Source organism: Chiloscyllium plagiosum, unplaced genomic scaffold, assembly GCF_037043375.1.
Source record: "Chiloscyllium plagiosum isolate Xiang-an unplaced genomic scaffold, Cpla_swu_hap1 HiC_scaffold_16, whole genome shotgun sequence".
Taxonomy (NCBI): domain Eukaryota; kingdom Metazoa; phylum Chordata; class Chondrichthyes; order Orectolobiformes; family Hemiscylliidae; genus Chiloscyllium; species Chiloscyllium plagiosum.
In genome coordinates, this window is record NW_028270154.1 from 27,481,574 (window position 1) to 27,504,726 (window position 23,153).

Genomic DNA, 23,153 nt, shown 5'->3' on the forward strand with positions numbered 1-23,153 from the left:
TCAAAATGCCAGATCCTCTTAATCACTTTGTTCCCCATGTGTGATCAATTTCTCTGCTTTAAGCTTAGTATTTGATTGGACAAAATCAAGAGATAAAGAAAGAAACACAATGTGAACTTGTTTAGGCCAGCATTGTTAGGCACTCGCCACATTTGGCTAATAGGGAATCCAGATGAGGCTAACTGCATTTTTGATTAATAGATAAGAGATGCCAATAAGAAAGCTTCTGTGTAATTTATAAGTAAATATTAATATTATCAGTACAATATTTGCTGTCTTTGAACTAAAGAAGCAGTCAATGCCAAATACGCTTTCAATTTGTAATGGCTGCTAACCTTTGTCAGACTTGATTTGGAGATTTCAGTGTTGGACTGGGGTGTACAAAGTTAAAAATCACGCAACATCAGATTATAGTCCAACAGGTTTAATTGGAAGCACGCTAGCTTTCAGAGCACCACTCCTTCAGATGGTTGTGGAGGACACCATTGTAAGGCACAGAATTTATAGCAAAAGTTTACAGTGTGATGTAACTGAAATTATACATTGAAAAATACCTTGATTGTCTGTTGAGTCTTTCATCTGTTCAAATGCCATGTTAATTTCACTTCTTTCATGTGTAAATCACAACAAAACTTTTTTTTTTTTAAAGTTTTATTCTCAGGTTAACTATAACAATTGGTGTTAGCCCCCTCTGTCTGTGTCATGATGTTTAGATTGATTCTAATCTAAAAAGTGAGATGACAGAGTTTTACGTGAATTCATGCAGTTTTTGAGCAAAGTACAATGTAAGTCTGCAAGTACAAATTCACCCCACAAACGTATATGTTTATGTGTGCATGTGGGTCTTTGTGTGTGTGTGTGTCTGGGTTGGGGGGATTGAGTGTGAGAGAGAGTGTATATGTGTGTGTATGTGGGTGTAGAGTGTCTTTCCACACCCACATCCACACTTTGTCAGACTTGGTATGGTTGCCATCAACTGGTGGAAAAGAACATATAATTAATTATCAGCGGCCAAACAGATCACGAGAAAAGGGCCAGAAACTAAATTTTCCTGAAGAGTTTTCTGTAGATTTTTAAAGTCTTTGCTAAAAGCATATCTGTTATTACAGAAAACATTTTCACGCTAAGACCAGATATGAACCACAATGTCATATAGGTGAAGAGGAAAATAAATCTAAAAATTCAAACAAATTAATTATTTCCAATTGTCTTTGTAGAAAAAGAAAATCAAAAATCAACCTGGCAAAAAAGATTAATTGTTTAATCTGCTGCTAAGCACTTACCACATTAACCTTTGCTTCCTCATCTTGACTTTCTGTTAATTATAGAAACAGTGCCAAGCCAAAGGTCAGAAGTCCAAATATTTAAAACACACCTTTTTATAGTTAATCTGTGCTGCAAGCCTACATTCTTATGAAGTCACTTTTTGTGTATCTATCTTTAATGAAACAGCTAAAACACTGAACTTACTTAGTGGGGGATTGCAGACTTGAAATACCTGCAGAGATATTGTTTTAAACTCTTTACACCATGTCATTTATGTACCTGAATAATATGAGAATAGTCTGGCTTTACCTCCTTATGCAGCATTTCTAGGAACCTTTGGAACTTGTTTACTTTTTAATCTTCTGAAAAGTTGAAAGCTATCTTTTGAACCCTCCTTATTTTTAAATTCTTTCACAAGATGTGGTCATTACTTGCTAGGCGCAGTATTCATTTCTAATTGATTATGAGAAGACGGTGGTGAGGTGTGTTTTTGTTTGGCTGCATCCTTTGGGATGTAGGTACAATTTATATTTTATAGCTCAATTATACTAAATACTTTCCTGGAAAAAACTGTATTTTCTCTTTTAGGTGCAGCTCCTTGTATACATTAAAGAAACTATATTGATTTATTTTATTGTCATGTGTGTCTTCCAACAAGTGTGTACAGGGGTATAATGTTGCCATTCTCTGGCACCATCTTAAAACACAGAAATATAAACCAAACATTGAATATAATATTTATGCTATAGAGAATTCATGCCTAGGATGTTTCTAATGTGGTTTACCTTAATTAGTTTATTATCTAAAGAGGGGGCATTATAATTAATTCATTAGTTGAAAGAGGGATGATAATATGAACTGCAAATTTCTTTTAAATGTTAATGTTACAGACAATACAAAGTCATTGTTTCTTTCGTGACTTCATAAAATATTTAACTAAAGTTAAATTTTATGATTATATGTGGATATTTGTATCAAGGTTAGCTACAATGCAGAGCTAAATGTTATTCCGCATATTAAGCATTTAGTTTTTGGAGGTGTCCAGTTTTCTTGAGGCTATCTGATGACTAGCATTTTTATTATTACTGAGCTAATGATTCTCCCGTGGTTTCTTAACATGAGTCAAATTGTATCGTTTTGGAACAATAGTAGTAATATGCAGAAGAGGAGTCTTAACCCCCATTTTTGTCAAAAGGTCTTTCCTAATATCACTTCTGAAAGGCTTGGGTCTAAAAAAATGCATCAAAACTAGAGTTCCTCAACCCAAGAAATAGTTTATTTAAATCTAGTTTATCTGTTTCTCTTAATATCTTGAAACTTTGATCAAATTACCACCGAAACTACTAAATTCCAGAGAGCAATCTTAGTTTTTTTTCAATTTTATCTTGTAATTTCAACCTTGGACTCCAGGGAAATCATGTGGAATCGCTTTCAAAGCCACTATAACATTTTAAAGATGTGTTGCTGCTCATAATACTCCAGTTATGGTCTAACCAGGGCATGGTATTACTCAAGTATAATTCTAGTCCCTTGTATTCTGGTCCTCGAGAAATAATGCACAGTCGCTTTGATTAATTTCTGTACTTGTTCACAACATTTTCATCTATGTACATGAATCCCTTAATCACTTTTGACCAGCACTATTTCTAGCTCTTTATCATTTAGAAATTACTTTGCTCTATCCTTTTTGGATTCACATGAATGATCTCATAATTACTTGCACTAAAATCCATTTGCCACAATTTTGTCTATGCACTTAGTCCGTTGATATCTTTTTGCAATTTTAGACTTCAATATACACTTTAAAGTGCAGCTTAAGACCATAAGACATAGGAGCGGAAGTAAGGCCATTCGGCCCATCGAGTCCACTACACCATTCAATCATGGCTGATGGGCATTTCAACTCCACTTACCCGCATTCTTCCCATAGCCCTTAATTCCTTGTGACATCAAGAATTTATCAATTTCTGCCTTGAAGACATTTAGCGTCCCAGCCTCCACTGCACTCTGCGGCAATGAATTACACAGGCCCACCACTCTCTGGCTGAAGAAATGTCTCCGCATTTCTGTTCTGAATTTACCCCCTCTAATTCTAAGGCTGTGTCCACGGATCCTAGTCTCCTCACCTAACGGAAACAATTTCCTAGCGTCCACCCTCTCCAAGTCATGTATTATCTTGTAAGTTTCTATTAGATCTCCCCTTAATCTTCTAAACTCCAATGAATACAAACCCAGGATCCTCAGCCATTCCTCATATGTTAGACCTACCATTCCAGGGATCATCCGTGTGAATCTCCGCTGGACACGCTCCAGTGCCAGTATGTCCTTCCTGAGGTGTGGGGACCAAAACTGGACACAGTACTCCAAATGGGGCATAACCAGAGCTTTATAAAGTCTCAGTAGCACAACAGTGCTTTTATATTCCAACCCTCTTGAAATAATTGACAACATTGCATTCGCTTTCTTAATCACAGACTCAACCTGCATGTTTATCTTTAGAGAATCCTCAACTAGCACTTCCAGATCCCTCTGTACTTTGGCTTTACGAATTTTCTCACTGTTTAGAAAGTAGTCCATGCTTGTATTCTTTTTTCCAAAGTGCAAGACCTTGCATTTACTCACATTGAATTCCATCAGCCACGGTGGCACGGTGGCACAGTGGTTAGCACTGCTGCCTCGCAGCGCCAGAGACCCGGGTTCAATTCCCGCCTCAGGCGACTGACTGTGTGGAGTTTGCACATTCTCCCCGTGTCTGCGTGGGTTTCCTCCGGGTGCTCCGGTTTCCTCCCACAGTCCAAAGATGTGCAAGTCAGGTGAATTGGCCATGCTAAATTGCCCGTAGTGTTAGGTAAAGGGGTAAATGTAGGGGTATGGGTGGGTTACGCTTCGGCGGGTCGGTGTGGACTTGTTGGGCCGAAGGGCCTGTTTCCACACTGTAAGTAATCTAATTTCCTGGACCACTCTTCCAAACTGTCTAGATCCTTCTGCAGCCTCCCCACTTCCTCAGTACTACCTGCCTGTCCACCTAACTTTGTATCATCAGCAAACTTCGCTAGAATGCCCCCAGTCTCTCCGTCCAGATCATTAAGCTTGTCTTTGCATCAACGGCAAATTTGGATATATAGCTATTTAATCAGTTTTCTGAATTGTTTTAAACGATATGGTGAAGAATTGAGACTCCACAAAGAACCTTGCAGGACATTGACAGCATCATGTGTGCTATGGAATATTAATCTATATTTTACTTGTCTTGTGTAATGTTTTGTTTATAAAAAGACAGAGGAAAAATATTGAGCTGCAAAGACACTGTTTTTAAAAGGTCACAGAAAACAACTAATCCACAAATTGCATAAGTTTCTTGAAGTGTCTGAAATCTAATTACCAAGGCACTTGTCTGGACAGGTTTTCAGCAGAACTTTACACCTACTACTGTTTAAACTTGCTTAAAACTCTAGAAACTAGACACTTCAGCTGCAGAAATTATTGAGAACAAAGGACATCTGCCGAAATTCAGGGTGCAAAGAAGGTTCTGTGGACTGAGATGTGGTACTAAGATAAAGAGGAATTTTTTTCAGCAGAGGGTGGTAAATCTGTGGAACCCATTGCTAAAGGAGGCTGTGGAGGACAGGTCATTGAGTGTTTTTAAAGCAGAGCTAGATAGGGTTTTGATTGGTAAGGGGATCAAGAATTATGGGGAGAAGGCAGGAGAATGGGCTTGAGGAATATACCAACCATGATTGAATGGAGGAACAGACTTGATGGGCTGAATGGCCAAATTCTGCTTCTATTTCTTATGGTGGAGCCCTTTCTATTTTGATGGTATCCTTATAGTTTATACAATGGAGATTGAAGCTGCGTCACCACTGTGGGTTGTCTATGTTGTGTTCCAATACTCAGTCACATGATCAAAATACCACCTGGGAAAGACCAAAACTGTCACCTTGTCTGTCCCTAACATCAACAGGAGTCTGCAGAATGGAACAGAGATGTCAGCTTTCCCTGAAGAATATAATATTACCTTTCTTATCACTCTGCAGTTCTCAATTTCGAACCCAATCTCTGTTACATTTTGGAATACAGAAGAGATAGTGAATTTTAATCTAAAAAAAATTAAAATTCTGTAGCACCCAGCTTGCAAAAGGACAGATTATGGATTAAAAGAAACTTTCTCCAGAAAATCAACACATTTCCACCTCCTCTAGCCAATAACTTTATTTTTGCATGCTGGCCTGTGGTGTGTGGTATCTATTTTGAATTCCAAAGACCCATCTACCCTGATCTTTCAATTCTCCTGCCTAACAAGAATTTATCTACCTGCCTTAAAAATATTAAATGACTCTGCCTCTACTGACTTCTGAGGCATGGACTTCCAAAGTCATGCCACCTTCTGGGCACAAACACATTGCCTCATCTCTGCCCGAAAAGGGCAAATCCTCCATTACTTTTATGGTTTGCATTAATTTTGGTGGGTCCACATTTGGGTTCAATGTTAGTTTTATGTCTCCAAAATAATTATTCTACATGTCCATTCAGTCGTATTATGAATGAAAATAAGGAAGTTACTTCTTTTCAAAAGGCCTATGTTGCTGCTAACCAACTTTTCTTCCCTTAATATGATTGTACAAAATTACTTTGTTGATTTTGATTTGCCTTAAAGTTTTTTTTTCATTTCACTCTTTACCAAACAATTACTGTCTGTTCTGTCAGTGTTTTGTTGCTCTATGAATTTCTCCCAGTTCCCAGGATATGTGCCAAGTTTTGTTTTTTGGATTTTTTTTCTTTTTTTTAAAGTCATCTACCCTAACTTAAAAGTAAATGTAGTTATTGGGTTGAGTTTTATCTGGGTTAATTGCTCCTTCTTAGTTTTGGTAGTCTTTCAAATCTGCTATTTGACAAATATTTGAGTATTATATTCATTAATCTGTGATGTATATATTCAAAGTACAGCAATAGATATAAAACTCTTAAATATAACATGACACTTTGCTCCTTATTCTTCAAGCTACCATAAATTTTTAAATGACAATAAAGCCAGTTGCTCTTTTATCCACTGTGAATTTTGTCTTCTAGAACATGCAGGAAAATTGCTTGGTGTGATGTGACCTTGCTTTCCTTGCCTGTGCTTTCTCCCTCTTAAGCAAGTACTGTATTGGCTGCTGACCATGTGAGGATATGTAGGATTAAGCTGTTACTTTACAATTCTATGATTAAATGTACCTTGATGTACCGTTATTGCTATGAACCACTAGGCCATCTAATCTACTACAGTATCAGTAAATTGTGGGTTATGCTCTCCTTTTTAAAGGGAAATATAACATGAAAGGTCAATATAATTGAGCAGTAGAATACTATTAGCAGCAATGATGGAGGTATGGAGGGTTTCAGATGGTATTGTGCTCCCCACCAATGTGGTGTTATTGATAAAAATGGCTTTGGAGGGCTGCCTCTGTGTTCGTCTTGGGATCATCTGTCCACCTGCCTCGGCTTTGCAACAATGCAGTCTCCAGCTTAGCATTTGAAGTATATAGTGTGGCATTCCCAACTCAATCCCCTTGCCACCATATCAGCCAAGTCTTGAATTTAATCCTTTCAGTCAGCTAACTGTAACATCACACTGATAGTCTACAGAATGGACTTGTTCATCTACAATGTGTAATGAGACACAAACGGGTTATAGAGTCATAGAGTTGTACAACACAGAAATAGACTCTCCAGTCTAACTTGAGAATGGTGACCAGATCCTAAATTAGTGTAGTCCCATTTGCCAGCATGTGGCCCATATCCGTCTAAACCCTTCCTGTTCATATACCCATCCAGATGACTTTTTAACATTGTAATTGTACCAGTCTCCACCACTTCCTCTGGCAGCTCATTCCATACACACACCACCCACTGTGTGGAAAAAGTTGCCCCTTAGGGATCTTTTAAATCTTTTCCCTCTCACACAAACCTATGCCTCCTAGTTTTGGACTCTTTCCCCCCCAAACCAGAGAAAAGACCTTGGCTATTCACCCTATCCATGCCCCTCATGATTTTATAAACCTCTATCAGGTCACTCTTCAACCTCCAACGCTCCATGGAAACAGCCCCAAACCATTCAGTCTCTTCCTGTAGCTCAAATCCTCCAACCCTGGCAACATCCTTGTAAATCTTTTCTGAACCTTTTCAAGTTTGACAACATCCTTTCTGTAGCAAGACAATCAGAATTGCATGCAGTATTCCAAAAGTAGCCTAATCAATGCCCTGTGCAGCCTCAACATGTCCTCGCACACTTCCTATACTCAATGCACTGACCAATAAAGGCAAGGATACCAAATGCCACCTTCATTATCCCACTTCCCTGTGACTCCGCTTTCAAAGAACTGCAAACCTACACTCCAAGCACTCTTTGTTCAGCAACAGTCCCCAGAACATTGCTATTAAGTGTGTAAGTCCTGCCCTGATTTGCCTTTCCAAAATGCAGCACCTTACATTTGTCTAAATTAAACTCCATCTGCTAGTCAAAGAGTATGGTGCTGAAAAGCACAGCCAGTCAGGCAGCATCGAGGAGCAGTAGAATCAACAATTCAAGCATACGTTCTTCGTTAGGAGCTTATGCTCGAAATGTCGATTCTCCTGCTCCTCGGATGCTGCCAAACCGGCTGTGCTTTTTCAGCACCTGCAGTCCTCACTTTCTCCATCTTCTAGTCCTCAGCCTGTTGGCCTATAATTCTATCAGTTTTAAAATAGTCATAGAAAAGGAAAGACTAGATCTAAAATTCAAGTTCTAAATTGCAAAAAGGCCAATTTTTACATTAGTAGGTAAGAACTTCCAAAAGTTGATTGGGGGCAGATGTTCGCAGGTAAAGGGATGGCTGGAAAATGGGAAGCCTTCAGAAATGAGATAACGAGAGTCTAGAGACAATGTGTTCCTGTAAGGTTGAAGGGCACGGCAGGTAGATGTAAGGAATGCTGGATGACTAGACAGACTAGGTTTTGGTCAAGAATAAGAAGGAAGCATAGGTCAGGTATAGATAGCAGAGATCGAGAGAATCCCGAGAAGAATATAAAGGCAGTAGGAGTATACTTAACAGAGAAATCAGGAGGGCATAAAGGGGACATGAGGTAGCTTTGACAATTAGGGTTAAGGAAAATCCAAAAGGATTCTACAAATACATCAAGGACGAAAGGGTAGCTAGTGAGAGGGTAGGGCCCCTTAAAGATCAGCAAGGCTGCCTATGTCTGGAACTGCAGGAGATGGGGAGATACTATTTTGCATCAGTATTTACTGTGGAGGAGGTTATGAAAGATAGAGAATGTGGGGAAATAAATAGCAACATCTTGAAAAATGTCCATATTACAGAGGAGGAGGGACTGGACTTCTTAAAATGCATGAAGGTGATAGATCCCTGGGACCTGATCAGGTATACCCAAGAGCTCTGTGGGAAGCTAGGGAACTCATTACTGGGCCCCTTGCTGAGATATTTGTATCATTGATTGCCACAGATGAAGTGCTGGTAGACTGGAAGTTGGTTTAAAATTTTGCACTTCTTTAAAGAGAAAATTAACCTTATTTCTAAAAAGGGCTATGCATCCAATATTGACAGCTCCTTGTTCAGCATATTTCGTTTTAAGAAAAGTAAATTAGGTCAATGTTTTAGTGCATCTTTACTAAGCTTTAATTTTTTTTTAATGTCCTGGGTTCAAACTCGACTCAAGTGCTGAGTTACCTTTTGTTTAATTCATTAATGGGTTGATGGCATTACTGGCTATGCCAGCATCTATTGCCCATCCCTAATTATCTAGAGGGCAGTGAAAAGTCAACCACTTTGCTGTGAGTATGGAGTCACATGTAGGCGAGACCAGGTAAGGATCATTGTTTCCTTCCCGAAAGGGCATTGAACCAGATGGGTTTTTCTCTACAATCAACAATGGATTTGTGGTCCTCATTAGATTCTTAATCCCAGATTTTCCCTTCATTGAATTTGAATTCCAACATCTGCTGTGGTGTGATTTCAACCTGGGATCTCAGAACATTATCTGGGTCTCTGGATTAACAGTAGGTTATCGCCTTCCCTCATCTGCTTCTGACTGGGATGCTACAGGCTTCCAAAGATGAAGGAAGGACAAAATTGGTCGTTGACACTGATTACACTCCACAGATGCTGCCAAACCTGCTGAACTTTTCCAGCAATTTCGGTTTTGGAATCTGTACTACTAGTTGAAGTACTTTGGATTATAGTGTAAATTCCAGGCATATTTGGGAGTCAAACAATAAGACGAATTGCAAATTCAAAGTTCAATGTATTCCACAATGAGATAATTAAAGTTTAATAACTAATATATGTTTACGCAAGATACAAACGTTGATAAGCGTTCAATTGCAATATTCTGAGTTAATTCAGTGCGCGGAGGCTTGTGTCAAACTTCAAAAAAACCGACAAAGGATTTGATTTCCCTCTTTTTTTTTCTCTTCCGATCATCTGACCGGCAACAAAATCATATGACAGTGTTCTCTTTGCGCTGGGATAAAGAAAAGGAAACACAGAAAACGGGATTCCTGTTTAATGAAAAAAAAAGGTAAGATGCTGGCGTTTGCTGGTGATGTTATTATAAAATGCAATCTATGTAAATGTGAGTCTAGGCTAGGAGGTAGTGTCTGGCTGAATAACAGTTACTGGAAATCGTAAGGGAATAGCGGGTGCCTGGTCTGTGTCCTTTAATCTGTTACAGTGTCTCCTGTAATGCAGAAAATTGTTACAACCCCCTTAAGACCCACGATTAGACCAGCCTTCATTGCTAGATTGATTTGTCTTGCGTTAGTTCGGCTCGTTGTGGCAACAAGCTTATTTATCATACAGCAGCGTTCATTTTTTGGAAAAAGTAAAAAATTATGTACAGTTTGTATTGTAAAATGGGATTTCTCTGTGGCGACTGCTTTAATATTTCCTTGCGCCTGTCATTTAAATAGTTAGAAATGCAATTTTGTGTTACTACCCGGCAGTAATTTGATTTTAACAATAAGTTGAAAATGTTATAAGGGGTGAGGTGTAAAAAGGGTTAACTTTTCCGTTCCCCACTTTATTTCCTTTGCCTTCAGGATAGTTGACCATGTTTTGAACTCCGACAAATTGTGCAACTTCTACTTTTCCAAATGAGGCATTTCTTGCATTCTACATGCAAAACAGAATTGTCATCTCAGGCTTGCTTTAATTGGACACCGAAACTGTCGACTCTGCAAAATAGCCTACTTGTTATTGCTGCGGGCAACTTGTTGAGTGACTTCAGCCAAACTGGCTTTTTATGTTAGTGATGTTCAAACTACCTCCTGCATTCACACCCTTGACTAAAACCGCAATGTGATGAGGCTACTCTAGTGGAGTTACAAAGCCTGGGCAAATGTGCAGGAGCAGCTCATTTCATCCAGAGCATCAAGAGCTGGTGTTTGTAGCCTGCATCTTACATTGTATCTTTACTGCACGAAAGGCGGGAAGCAAAAGGGGGGGGGGGGGGGGGTAGCTGTGTAGCCACCTGCTAAGATTCCCCATTTCAGGGATTAGCTGGAACTGGGGAAATGTTCCCAAGCACAAGTAAGACTATTTTTAGAGGGTGTGGCCTTGTGAATGCACAGGTACAGATGATCCTATCGCAGAGACAAAAAAAAGGAAAATACAGCATCTGATCCGCAGAGAAGAACTTTAATGAGGCAATTTCCTTTCATTTTGTTTTTGTTGTTTACTGCTCCTCTGGATTTACCTCACACCCATTACACATGCCTCTGGCATGGTGAATCCTGTTCTCTAGAATGCCATTTCAAATGTATTATTATCGATAACTTTTTGCTTACTTCCATAGCGGGAACAGCTTTGTTTATTTATCGGCGGTTTTTTTTTTACTTGTTTAACAGCAGCTCTAAACAATTTTTAATCACTTTTTTTCAACCCAAAATTAATGTTCTTTTCCTATCAGCATTTAAACTACTTGTGTCTTTGTGTTTAACTTTTACTTCCAGTGCTCTCACAGGAAAGAACCATACAATGGAGAATAACTTTTTAGTTTATGATGTCCATTTTTTAAAGGGGATATTTTCTGTAACATATTCGTGACAAATGATATTTCTGTTATTTATATATTTCAAAGGAAGTTTGCACTAGTCAATAAGTCAATGGGACATTTGGACCTGCTGTAGGACCTGGCCTTGCCCTGTGACCTCATTGAGGCTGTATTACATTTTTAATGATTTAGTACAAAGTGCTGTGTTTTTCTTGTACAGTTTCCTTGAGTATATAAGAAACAACCATGAAGTTGATTATATTGGAAGATCGCATGCAAGTCAGTGAATGGGCTGCAAAATACATCAGGAATCGGATTGTTAAGTTCAACCCTGGTCCTGACAGATACTTCACCCTGGGTTTACCAACTGGTATGTAACAACAACAATAGTAAAAGATGTTTGATATGAACTGAGTTTGTACTGTTGGTTTTTTAGTCTGGTTGAATATTTCGGGGTAGAATTTACCATCCAAGTAGAAGTTCAGTAATACGCATTAACCTATTTGCAGGTCAGAAATGTCTTTTATTTGCAGTACTGCCAGTTTAGTATTGCATTATGGGTGGTTTTATGTGGTAAATGTTTCTTAAAACAGAAATGACCTGGTAGCTGAGTGGTCAGCTCCTTTGCCTCTTAGCACCAGGGACCAGTGTTCGATTCCGCCCTTGGGGGACTGTTTATGTGGAATTTGCACATTTTCCCCATGTCTGCCCGGGTTTCATCTGGGTGCTCTCGTTTCCTCTCATGGTCAAAAGATGTGCAGATTAGGTGGATTGGCCATGGGAAACATGGGGTTACAGGGATGCTCTTTGGTGGGTCAATGTGGACTTAATGGGTTGAATGGCTTGCTTCCACACTGTACTGATTGTATGAAACACAAATTGTACAGGTCTCATCAATCTTGTTTGGCTTTGGTTGATTTCGGACTTCAAATATCTGCATTCTGATGCTCTGTAACAGCCAGTCACTACAGAAAATTCAGACACGTGCAGTAATATTCTCTCCCTCTATGAAAATAAAATCACAAATAGTATTTCGGCTGAAGATGATAAATGGTCCACTGCATGGTCATCTTAATGAATGTAATAGCCCTGCTACTTGATTATTGCATTTTTCAGTTTTTTCTACTCTTCCCTATCACTCCAGCAACTGAAACTGCTGTATCTCCTGTAAATGGTTGGTGGGATTCTAACACAAGTGTAGGTGACTTGTTTACACAAAGCTGGGAGTAGGATACTGCCAGTCAGGGCCAAACACCTATTCAGACAACACATTTATTTGGACTGGTGATTCATTTTTTCAGATATTGACGTGGAGCAACTGAGTAATGTCGGTAGTCATTTATGTAAGAGAGTTAGTGCTGCAGATTAAGATGATTAAAAACTAAGACTGAGGTTGGGAACACATTTGCCACCAATTAATGGTCCCTATAGCTCATGTTCCTGAAGGTAATTTTCACATTTTTTTCTGAAAACCAGAACAGTCTTGTGCACAACATAATACAACTCTCAGCTTCCTCATTGGGCCCAAAAACATTTCTTTGAGACCGAACCATGGAGCAATTAGCACTGGTCGTTACGTTGTCACTTCACCTCCGTGGCTTTTCCAATAGCCTGCACTGATTGGCGAGGTAGCAGCAGCCACTGCAACATGGGGAACCCCTTGTCTGGGAGGCGTCAGAGGCACTGAAGTTACCTCCTGTCTAACTAGATAATTTACATCTAAAAATTGCACTTCAAGAGCAATGCAGCTTGGGTGTGGGTTTGGGACATCAAATGTATTCCGTTGTTGGGTTCCTGACTCCATGTTGAATTTCCAGCTCACCTGTCACTTACCTTTAACTAAACTCCCAAGTCGGTGAACTGGTGTTCTGTAAATAAACTTAATGATAAAAGATGATTGTATATGTAGTCAAAAGTACAGTTTGCATCAATATTCATTGCTATCACAGAGATATTCTTTCAAAACCAAACTGATTAAATGGCTGATCTGTGTTAGTAATCTAAGGGTTGGAGAGACTGTAAACATGGGTCATTGAATTTAGTCAGTTTAACTGCTTGCAGAATTCTTGTGCAGTAATTTTTTGAAAAATATCTTTCTGCAGGAGAAACGCCTTTGGGAAGCTATAAAAAACTAATAGAATATTATAAGAATGGGGATCTGTCATTCAGATATGTGAAGACATTTAACATGGATGAATATGTGGGTGAGTGTGGTGTAGTACAACTTTTATATGTTCAAAAAAAATCCTGACCCAGTGACTTGAGTCATGAATCTAAAAGTTATTCCCTGTTATTTTCTGTAATGTGGTGGACCACATGCTGTTTTTGAGCCAGAGACTCTGGGTTCAAGTTTCACTCCAAAATTTGATGGCCAAGAGAGATATACTCATAATGTTGCCAATCATCTTGTAAATCTTTCCAACATACACCAATGCCAAAGAACAATAGCAGGAGAGATTCTGTTCCGCCTTGTGATGCAAAAGGAATTGGATCCATCACATACATAGTCTCAGGCTTAAACATGAATGTAAAAGTGCATATTGCCACAGCAGTTCTGACTCCTTAGTTGTCTGCTGCTCAGTTGTTGGGTAAGGCATGTGGATCAGATTAGGGTTCAATTCCCATTTTGGCTGCGATGGAGTTTTCATCAATGGTGACTTGCCATACCTTCAGAGAAGTTCATGGTAATGTTTGGTGCATCTATCTCTGGGTAGAGATCTCAAGAAAGAGTTTCTGTCATATGTTGGTAAGGCACTGGGGCTGGATGAGCTACTTTAAAGGAAATGAGATGGAAATTGGAGAGTACTGGCCATAATTTTCCAGCCTTTGTGGACATGGGTGGTACCATAGGACTGGAGAATTTCAAATTTTTGATCAAATAAAGAATGTAAATAGAAGCCCAGCAACTACAGATCTGTCAATTTTAATTTAACTGTGGGGAAGCTCAAGGAAATAATAACTCAGGTCAAAATTAATAGTTACTGAGGAAAATATGGGTTAATTAAAGCAAGCCAACATGGATTTGTTGAGAGAAAATTGTGTTTAACTAACTTGTTGAGTTGTTTTTTGAAGTATTAACAGAGTAGGATGGTGAGGGTAATGCTGTTGATGTAGTGTATTCAACTACTAAGAGACCTTTGATACATTTTACACAACACACACCTGACCAAAATATAGCTCATGGAATAAAAGAGACAGTAGCAAGGTTGATGTAAAATTAGCTGTGTGACAGGAGCCAGTTGTGTTTTGTTTTTTGGCTATGTTTTGTACCGGAGGCAGGTTTATTTTTGTGTTCTCCATGGCTCAGAGTTGGAACCCTTACTGTTTCTACTGTGCAGTCGGTTCTGATATGACGTGATAGTTCCGTTCCCACGTGACCCCACGTTATAAGAAAATAGTGTAATAGCAGCACCATTTAAATTAATGGGGCCGAAATTGTGTTACACCCAATACAGGTAAGCAAAGTTCATGTTCTACAAAAATGGTCTAAATTCTTCAATCACATTACAGCCAATTTGTGTTGAAGAAATGCATGTTAATCATTGACCTAGACATTGGTGTACAGGGCACAATTTCAATATTTATAGATTATACAAAACTTGGAAGCATTCTGAACTGTAAGGAGTATAGTATAGGACTTCAAAATAATGTAGATGAGTTGGTGGAATGGGTGGGCAAGTAGCAGATGAAATTGGAAGTGGTAGAGAAGTATGAAGTGTTTAATTTTTATAGGAAGAACATGGAGATATAACATAAGGAGCACAACTGTGAAGAGTGTACAGGAATCTGGTTGTATAATTATGGAGGTCATTGAGACGTTGAGAGTGTTGCTTATAAAGCACGGAGTGTCATTGGTTTTACCAATAGAGGCATATTGTACAAGAGTTAGGAAGTATGTTAAACTTAAATTGGTTCAGTTTTAACAGGAATATTGCAAGCAGTTCTATGCTGCACTTTATGAATGATGTCAAGGTATTAGAGAGTGTGGGGAAAAAATAGACTAGAATAGTTCCATGCATGGGGGATCTTCAGTTACCTAGATAGAATTGGAGAAATTGACACTGTTTTCCTTGGAGAATGTTAATAGGAGATTTGAAAAAGCTATTCAAAATTGAGGGGTCTGGACAGAGTGAATAGAGAAAAAACTAATCCTACTGCTAGAAGAATCAAGAATGAAAGGGCTCTGATCTAAGGCAATTATCAAAAGAAAAACGGAGACATGAGGAGAAACTTTCTTCCATGCAATGGGTTGTTAGGATTTGGAATATGCTGCTTTAATGTGTGGTGGAGACATTTACATGGAAAATTGGTTTCAAGTAAAATGCTCACTTGGAGAGCCAGCACAGATATGATGGGCTGAATGACTTTCATCTCTGCTGTAACAATTTTCTGATTCCAATTTGCCTGCCTGCATTTGTGCATACTTACCCCTGGATGTATTTCAAACATGAAATAATGTTATCATCCAAATCTAAATTATGCGCCAAACCCAATTCGAGACTGACATGAGGTGGATGGAGAGTGTGAAGTTATTTTTTTCTGTGTGATGCCAGATATGAGCTGAGTTGTCCATACGTAGTGCCACAGAATATAGGCTGTGCTGGTATAATGCACGTTTTGTTAACCTGCATTCGCTGTAACACGATTGATTAATTGGGAACGCTGCTCCTAAAATACAAGCTTTTAAAACATGTGTTGACTGCAACACAACTACAGTGCCAACACTTTTAAGCGCTGTTTCTAAAGCGCGATTTTTCTATATCACAGGGTTGCACAGGAACACAACCATCCTGTTATAGAAGAACTGACTGTACTGGAGTATGGCTCAGTCCCATCTTTGCTACATGCTTCACTTTAACAAAATACTAAGCAGGGGCCTTACAATGAACATTAAAATGTGTCCCCAAATTACGTTTGAACAGCTTATTAAGGCTGACTAGCAGCATCGCTGTAACGAATAGCTTCAAACGACTTCATTGTTGGACGGATACATTCTCTTGGTCAAGAATTTGGTTGGCCTTGGTCCTGAAGTTAGTTTTGAGATGTTATGAAGCTCCAAGACTTCCTGTAATGTTTACTTACTTTCTTTTGAAATATAGGTGACAGGTCATAAGTGTTAGAATTTGGTGCTAGTGCATTTAATTGTTGCTTATAATTAGTGACTGCATAATACAGTTTATTGCATTTCCTTTGCAGGTCTTGCACGGGACCATCCTCAGAGCTATCATTCGTTCATGTGGAACAATTTCTTTAAGCATGTTGACATCTTGGCTGAAAATACACACATTCTAGATGGAAATGCTCCTGACTTGGAAGCAGAATGCGATGCTTTTGAGGAGAAAATTAAAGCAGCAGGAGGAATTGAGCTTTTTGTTGGTGGTACTGTTCAGTGATTTGGACAAATAATATCCTCTTCCTGAAGCTGGTGCATCATTAATAATAGCTGTAACTGTAATCTGTTGTTATATTATGTTTTATAGTTGCTGTGGAGATGTTCTTATCATTGTCAAAGAGACCGTGCCTCATTTAGGAAATTAAGTGATTTTTTTCCCTTAGGGGTTCCATCAGCATTAGTTGGATGCATCTTCATGTTGGTTCAATACAGGTTGTTCTGCTATAATGTGCGTTTTGTCAGCACAAGTTGGCTACAACACAATTGACGAATTGTGAACGTTATTTTGATAATGTAAACTTTCTCCTGAAAGGATATAGCAATTTTCCAGTAGCGTTCTTCTACAGCACGATTTTCTATAGTGGCTTTCCATAGTGTGATTTTTCTATAGTGTGAGTTTGCAGAGGAACACAACTATTGCATTATAGCAGAACAATCAGTAATATGTTTTAATGCCAGCATAGATCTGTTTTGACTGGAGCTGTGTGATATTGCTACACCTTTCATCTTGTGACTACTCTTTGGAGAGAAGCAGTTTTAACTAATTTAATGTTATCCCAAATCCCTGGTTTCCGGAGTGACCTTGGGTGACGTTTCCAGTAAGCTCTGTCAAAACTTTGTTATTACATTTTGGTTCACACTTTTTTCTTTGACTTTGAATAGGCATTGGTCCAGATGGTCACATTGCTTTTAATGAACCGGGCTCTAGCTTGGTGTCACGAACAAGAGTGAAGACATTGGCTATGGACACAATATTGGCCAATGCTCGATTCTTTGATGGAGATCTGTCTAAAGTTCCAACGATGGCGCTGACTGTTGGAGTGGGGACGGTAATGGATGCTAGAGAGGTAAAGAAATAGCAGGCAACTGCATGGTTCCTGTTATAGGTCCTGAAAGCAGGCTATTGGAAAAAATGTATTGATGTATACAAAATTGCCTGCAGGATTTTGTACTTTTTTGAGAATTTTTTTTTAGATTAGATTACTTACAGTGTGGAAATAGGCCCTTCGGCCCAACAAGTCCACACCGACCCGCCGAAGCGCAACCCACCCAGACCCATTCCCCTACCTTTACCCCTTCACCTAACATTACGGGCAATTTTAGCCTGGCCAATTCACCTAACCTGCACATTTTTGGATTGTGGGAGGAAACCAGAGCACCCGGAGGAAACCCATGCAGACATGGGGAGAATGTGCAAATTCCACACAGAGAGTTGCCTGAGGCGGGAATTGGTGCTGTTTCTCATTTTCTAGCCTTGTTTCCTTCTGAATAACATTAATCAACTGGTGTTGCAGTTTTGCAGATCTGTAAATGCAGAACTGCATTTGATTTGTTGAATAATTTTTAATAATTTAAGCATATATTTTATTTCCATTTGGAAATGTTATTGACTCTGCCTTCATCACCATTTGATGCATATCAACTCGCTGCATTTATTATTTTAAAAAGTCTTCATCTTACCTCTGATTTGTTTGCTGCCTGCATAGATTTTACACAAAAGAAATGTTTATTTGAGGTTAACATGTGACTTTTTAAAAACTTGATAGCCATTGGTCTAGAAAATCGCACAGTGACATGTGTGCAAGCGGTAGAAAAAAAAAAGTCCTGTTAATCTGCACTGTATTGAATTCTGATGCAGAATTGTTGTCCTGCACAATTTCTATAGCTCTCCTCCAACCACAGACCCCCTTCTTTGTTTGCTCCTGTTCAAATCACTATAACAATTTTTGAAAGGTCATTGCTAGCTTTCTATAATTAAAGTTTGTGAGAAGATTTGTAGCTCAGGTGCTCGTTGTTGTGGTTCTGTTCGCCGAGCTGGGAATTTGTGTTGCAGACGTTTCGTCCCCTGTCTAGGTGACATCCTCAGTGCTTGGGAGCCTCCTGTGAAGCGCTTCTGTGATGTTTCCTCCGGCATTTATCGTGGGTTGTCTCTGCCGCTTCCAGTCGCTGTCCGGTGCAGTGGCCGGTATATTGGGTCCAGGTCGATGTGTTTGTTGATAGAATCTGTGGATGAGTGCCATGCCTCTAGGAATTCCCTAGCTGTTTTCTGTTTGGCTTTCTTTTGTCCTATAATAGTAGTGTTGCCCCAGTCGAACTTACGTTGCTTGTCATCTGCGTGTGTGGCTACTAAGGATAGCTGGTTGTGTCGTTTCGTGGCTAGTTGTTGTTCATGGATACGGATCGTTAGCTGTCTTCCTGTTTGTCCTATATAGTGTTTTGTGCAGTCCTTGCATGGGATTTTGTATATTACGTTGGTTTTGCTCATGCTGGGTATTGGGTCCTTTGTCCTGGTGAGTTGTTGTCTGAGAGTGGCTGTTGGTTTGTGTGCTGTTATGAGTCCTAGTGGTCGTAGTAGTCTGGCTGTCAGTTCAGAAATGTTCTTGATGTATGGTAACGTGGCTAGTCCTTTGGGTTGTGGCATGTCCTCATTCCCTTGTCTATAATTAACGATATAGTCATTGTTATTTATGGCAGGTGCTTAGTGAGTTTTATTTTATTACTTTGCTATAGGTGATGATTCTTATCACAGGAGCGCATAAAGCTTTGGCTCTGTGTAAAGCTATAGAAGATGGTGTAAACCACATGTGGACTGTATCAGCTTTCCAGCAGCACCCCAAAACACTGTTTGTGTGTGATGAAGACGCCACCACGGAACTTCGTGTAAAAACAGTACAGTATTTTAAAGGTAATTGGTTCTTCAGAGAATTTCCAGCCATTGATAAAATTCGGGGGAAGATGTTAAACTATAATAACATAAAGGAACTAATCTCTACTACTTAACCCCTTATTAAGAGGCTTCAACCCCTTCTGTATCCACCCCATAACAATCACCACCAGTTCTGTATTCCACTGAGATATGGACACTCTGCCAGGTAAAGCCTCTTTTGCTGGCTGTGCAATTCTAAAAAAAACTCAAATTCTGTACCTCAAAGCTTCCACCTTTGCTACTTCCGCTTCCTTTTAGGGTGACCAAGCTTTCATTCACCTATCCTCATTTTAAAAACAAAATATTTTCACTGGCTAAGCCAATATTTATTGCCTATCTCTAATTGCTCTTAAAAGTTTGGTACTGAGCTGCCATCTTGAACCATGCAGCCTATGTGGTATACATACACTCACAGTGCTGTTAGAGAGGGAGTTCCAGGATTTTGACCCAATAGCAGTGAGTTAGTGGCAGTAAAGTTCCATCTCAGGCTAGTGTGTAGTTTTGAGAAGAACTTGCAGATGATTCTGTTCTCATGTATATGCATCCCTGTCTTTTTAAGTGAAATGTGCAGTCTAAGGATCCTTGGTGAGTTTTCGTAGTACATCTTTCAGATAATAAAGCATGGTGTCATTTTATGTATGTGGTAAAGGGAATGAACATATAAGTTATTATATGGGGTGTGGTAAAAATGTTTAAAATGTGATAATGTTTAGTATTTGAATCTTTAATGTAGATGATGATGGATTTTGGTTTCAGTTTTGTGAAGATGACTTGTTTAAAAAAAGGTTAGTCAGTTAGAAGTGTCATAAACACATTTCTAAGAAAGCATGTAATTCAGTTATTGATGGAATGTTTATATTGCTGATGACAGATAAAATAGACAGAGGTCACTAGTTTACTTTTGACTGTCACAAAATCCATCAGTCTTTGGGACATCTTGTTTCAGTGCTGATGTGATATTAGGTATGTAGCCATAAGCAGACACCTTCCGTCAAGTTGCTGATGTTTGACAGTGAAGTATTGCAGCAAAAATTGCCTGGGTTGGATTTATTTTGGTGTGTGGAAAGGAGATTCCTGGGCAATATTCAATATTGCCAGGTAGGTGGCAGTGTTGTAACAATGCTGGAACAGCTTGGCTAGGAATACAGCTCGTTCTGGAGCATGTCTTCAGGACTATTGCTGGAATGTAGTTGGGACCGATATTCTTTAGAGTATGTAGTGTCTTCAACTATTTCTTGATATCATGTAGAGTGAATCCAATTGGCTGAAGTCTGGTGAAGACGGTCCTGAGGAGGAAGCCAAGAAGGATCATCCACATGGTACTTAATAGTTGAAGATGTTTTAAACTGCTTTAGCCTTGTCTTTTGCACTGAGGTGTTGGGCTCCCCCCACCTTCATTGAGGATGGCAATAACTGGGGAGTCTGCTCCTCCAGTAAGTTGTTTAATTGTTCATCACCATTCACAACTGGATGTCACAGAATTGCAGAGCTCAGATTGATCCATCGACTGGGATATTGTTTAGCTCAGTCCCTCGCATGCTGTATATGCTGGTTGACACACAAATAGTTGTGTGGTGTAGGTCCATGAGTTTGACACCTAATTTTTAGTATGCCTAATGGTTCTCCTGGCATTGAGGTTCACTGATTTCATTACGAATGCTTCTGTGAAATGCCTTGGAATTTTCTCTAAGACTAAAGCTGCTATATATATATTGTATAAATACAGCGTTGTCTGATTTTTTTAAAAAATTGCTGCTATATATATCTCTCTTGTTTTACTTTTATTCCTCTCCCAGGTTTATTGCACATTCACAATAAACTTGTAGATCCATTGTACAGTATGAAACAAACCAGTGGAGGGAAGTTGACAAGTACCCATTGAATGGAATGAGGACCATTTGAGCAGCAGGATTTCCCACATGAACCTTTTTTTCTGCAAGAGTATCTGAAGGAAACCTAGCCCAACTAGTTATGAATGCTTTCCTCCCCTTATACTTGTATTACCAAATGAATCATTTTGTTGTCTTTGTGGAGTGGGCAGAAAGGGAGATAATTTTATGTCATCTGAGACTATGAACTGAGAAATGAGCCAAGTTCATCTATACCCTGCTGCTTTGAGCGTAAGGATGTCATCAAAGACCTTGAGAGTGAGAATATTATTCCTGGATTACTCAAAAAAATTTATACTTCTGAAATGTTTTTTACATTGTGAAAACATGTAACTTCCAGTTCAGATCTGGCTGCTGTCCATTCAGTATAGGTTGAAATATTACTTTTAAGAAAAAAGGTAATTGGAAGTTTGGAAAAAAAACGGATTTATATTTGGGAAACCACTTAACAAGGATAAACCTGTGGCAATGGTTTGTTTTAATTTCAAAGTTTGCGCAGAAGTCATTTTGTTGTGCTAAATACAATCTTATGTTGGCTTGATTAGACTTTTTCTATTTCAATATAGAATATTCAATTTACTGTATTTGTAAACTTCCTCTGCATATTATTTCAGTAGCTTTCCCCTTCCTATTCAAAGTTATTGCATGCACCCGAGTTTACCCAGGCTTTTAAAATATCTTCTGATGAGTTGTAAATGGTGAGCTTAATGTATAGGACTGTAAAATACCAGTGTAGTCCATCTGGCTAATCTTGATGTTCGAAAATCCTAATATGCTACTTTTGTCATTTTTGGTTGCTGTTTCTGACACGTATCCATCTTATAGCATTGAAGAATACTATATTTCTTCTTCTCCTCCAGATATTGTTCCATATACAGGGATATTCACAAGTTTTTAATGTGAAATAATGGCAGTTAAATGGCCTATTAGGACTTCCCTCTTCTGAGTTTATTTTGGTGCTTACTTGCAGAGTGTTTCCTGTGTCTGCTTGTCCTAATATTTAAACAAAAAGTATCCACATGAAATGAAATGGAGAACCTTTTCTCGTTCACTCTGCTATTTTGCAGGCATTTAATTTTTGTTCCTAGGGTTTGACATACATTGAAGGGATTATGTTATATCATGTAAGTATTTTGAGCAGACTAATAGTCTGGCATTCTTGTTGCAGAGTTAGGTTTGTCAGTTCTTTGTTGTAAACAAATCTGGAAAGTTGACGAACTTGCAAACAAATCTGTAAGTCAAACTGATTTAAGGTATCCATTCAAAGCCATTTGCTGAATTCATTTTGTCAATTTACCTTTTGAAGAATAATAAAAATGTTTCCCTTTCAACTTGAAAATAGATCTGTTACTTTGCACTGTCATTTGCCCATTTTGACCTGATCCCTCCAAGAAGTGGCAATGTTATGGACCAGACCAAACCCCGTCAAAACATGTCAAGGAGACAGCCAAGACCCTAAATGTTTTTCTGGATGCTGTTCAGTTGATCAGCTAACAGTCTTGAAGCAAAACACATTTTATTCATACACTATAGTTAAAATGCAGACAAAAATACAAATAAAAGAATTGGCTGAAATGTAACTCTACCGAAATACTTAGGAAAAAAGCTTCTCATTTACTGTTCCAATATCATAACAGCCCATAAGCACACCCTTGGCAAAAGCAAAGTCAGTAAAATAGATTGTCTCACATGCAATTCTAGCAGCAGGAACAGAATCCCAGCTTTTAGCTGTGACAGAGAGGGAGAGAGATGTGGAAGCATTCACAACCACACACCTTTGACAACCAGTTCTTCATCTAGACACACGGAACAGCCATGGGGACCAAATTTGCACCCCAGTATGCCAACATTTTTATGCACAGGTTCG

The 23,153-nt window shown here is 38.9% G+C and overlaps 1 protein-coding gene across 1 annotated transcript; it reads left to right on the forward strand.

Annotated features, from left to right (window-relative positions):
* The first annotated feature begins 9,521 nt into the window (after positions 1–9,521).
* Positions 9,522–22,629, forward strand: LOC122556554 (glucosamine-6-phosphate deaminase 1). The gene is made up of 7 exons (XM_043703342.2): positions 9,522–9,825; positions 11,519–11,668; positions 13,401–13,502; positions 16,495–16,677; positions 17,354–17,538; positions 19,202–19,376; positions 21,194–22,629. Exons 2-7 carry the CDS (start codon positions 11,545–11,547, stop codon positions 21,277–21,279), a joined length of 855 nt encoding a protein of 284 aa, XP_043559277.1. The 5' UTR covers positions 9,522–9,825; positions 11,519–11,544; the 3' UTR covers positions 21,280–22,629.
* The last annotated feature ends 524 nt before the right edge of the window (positions 22,630–23,153 follow it).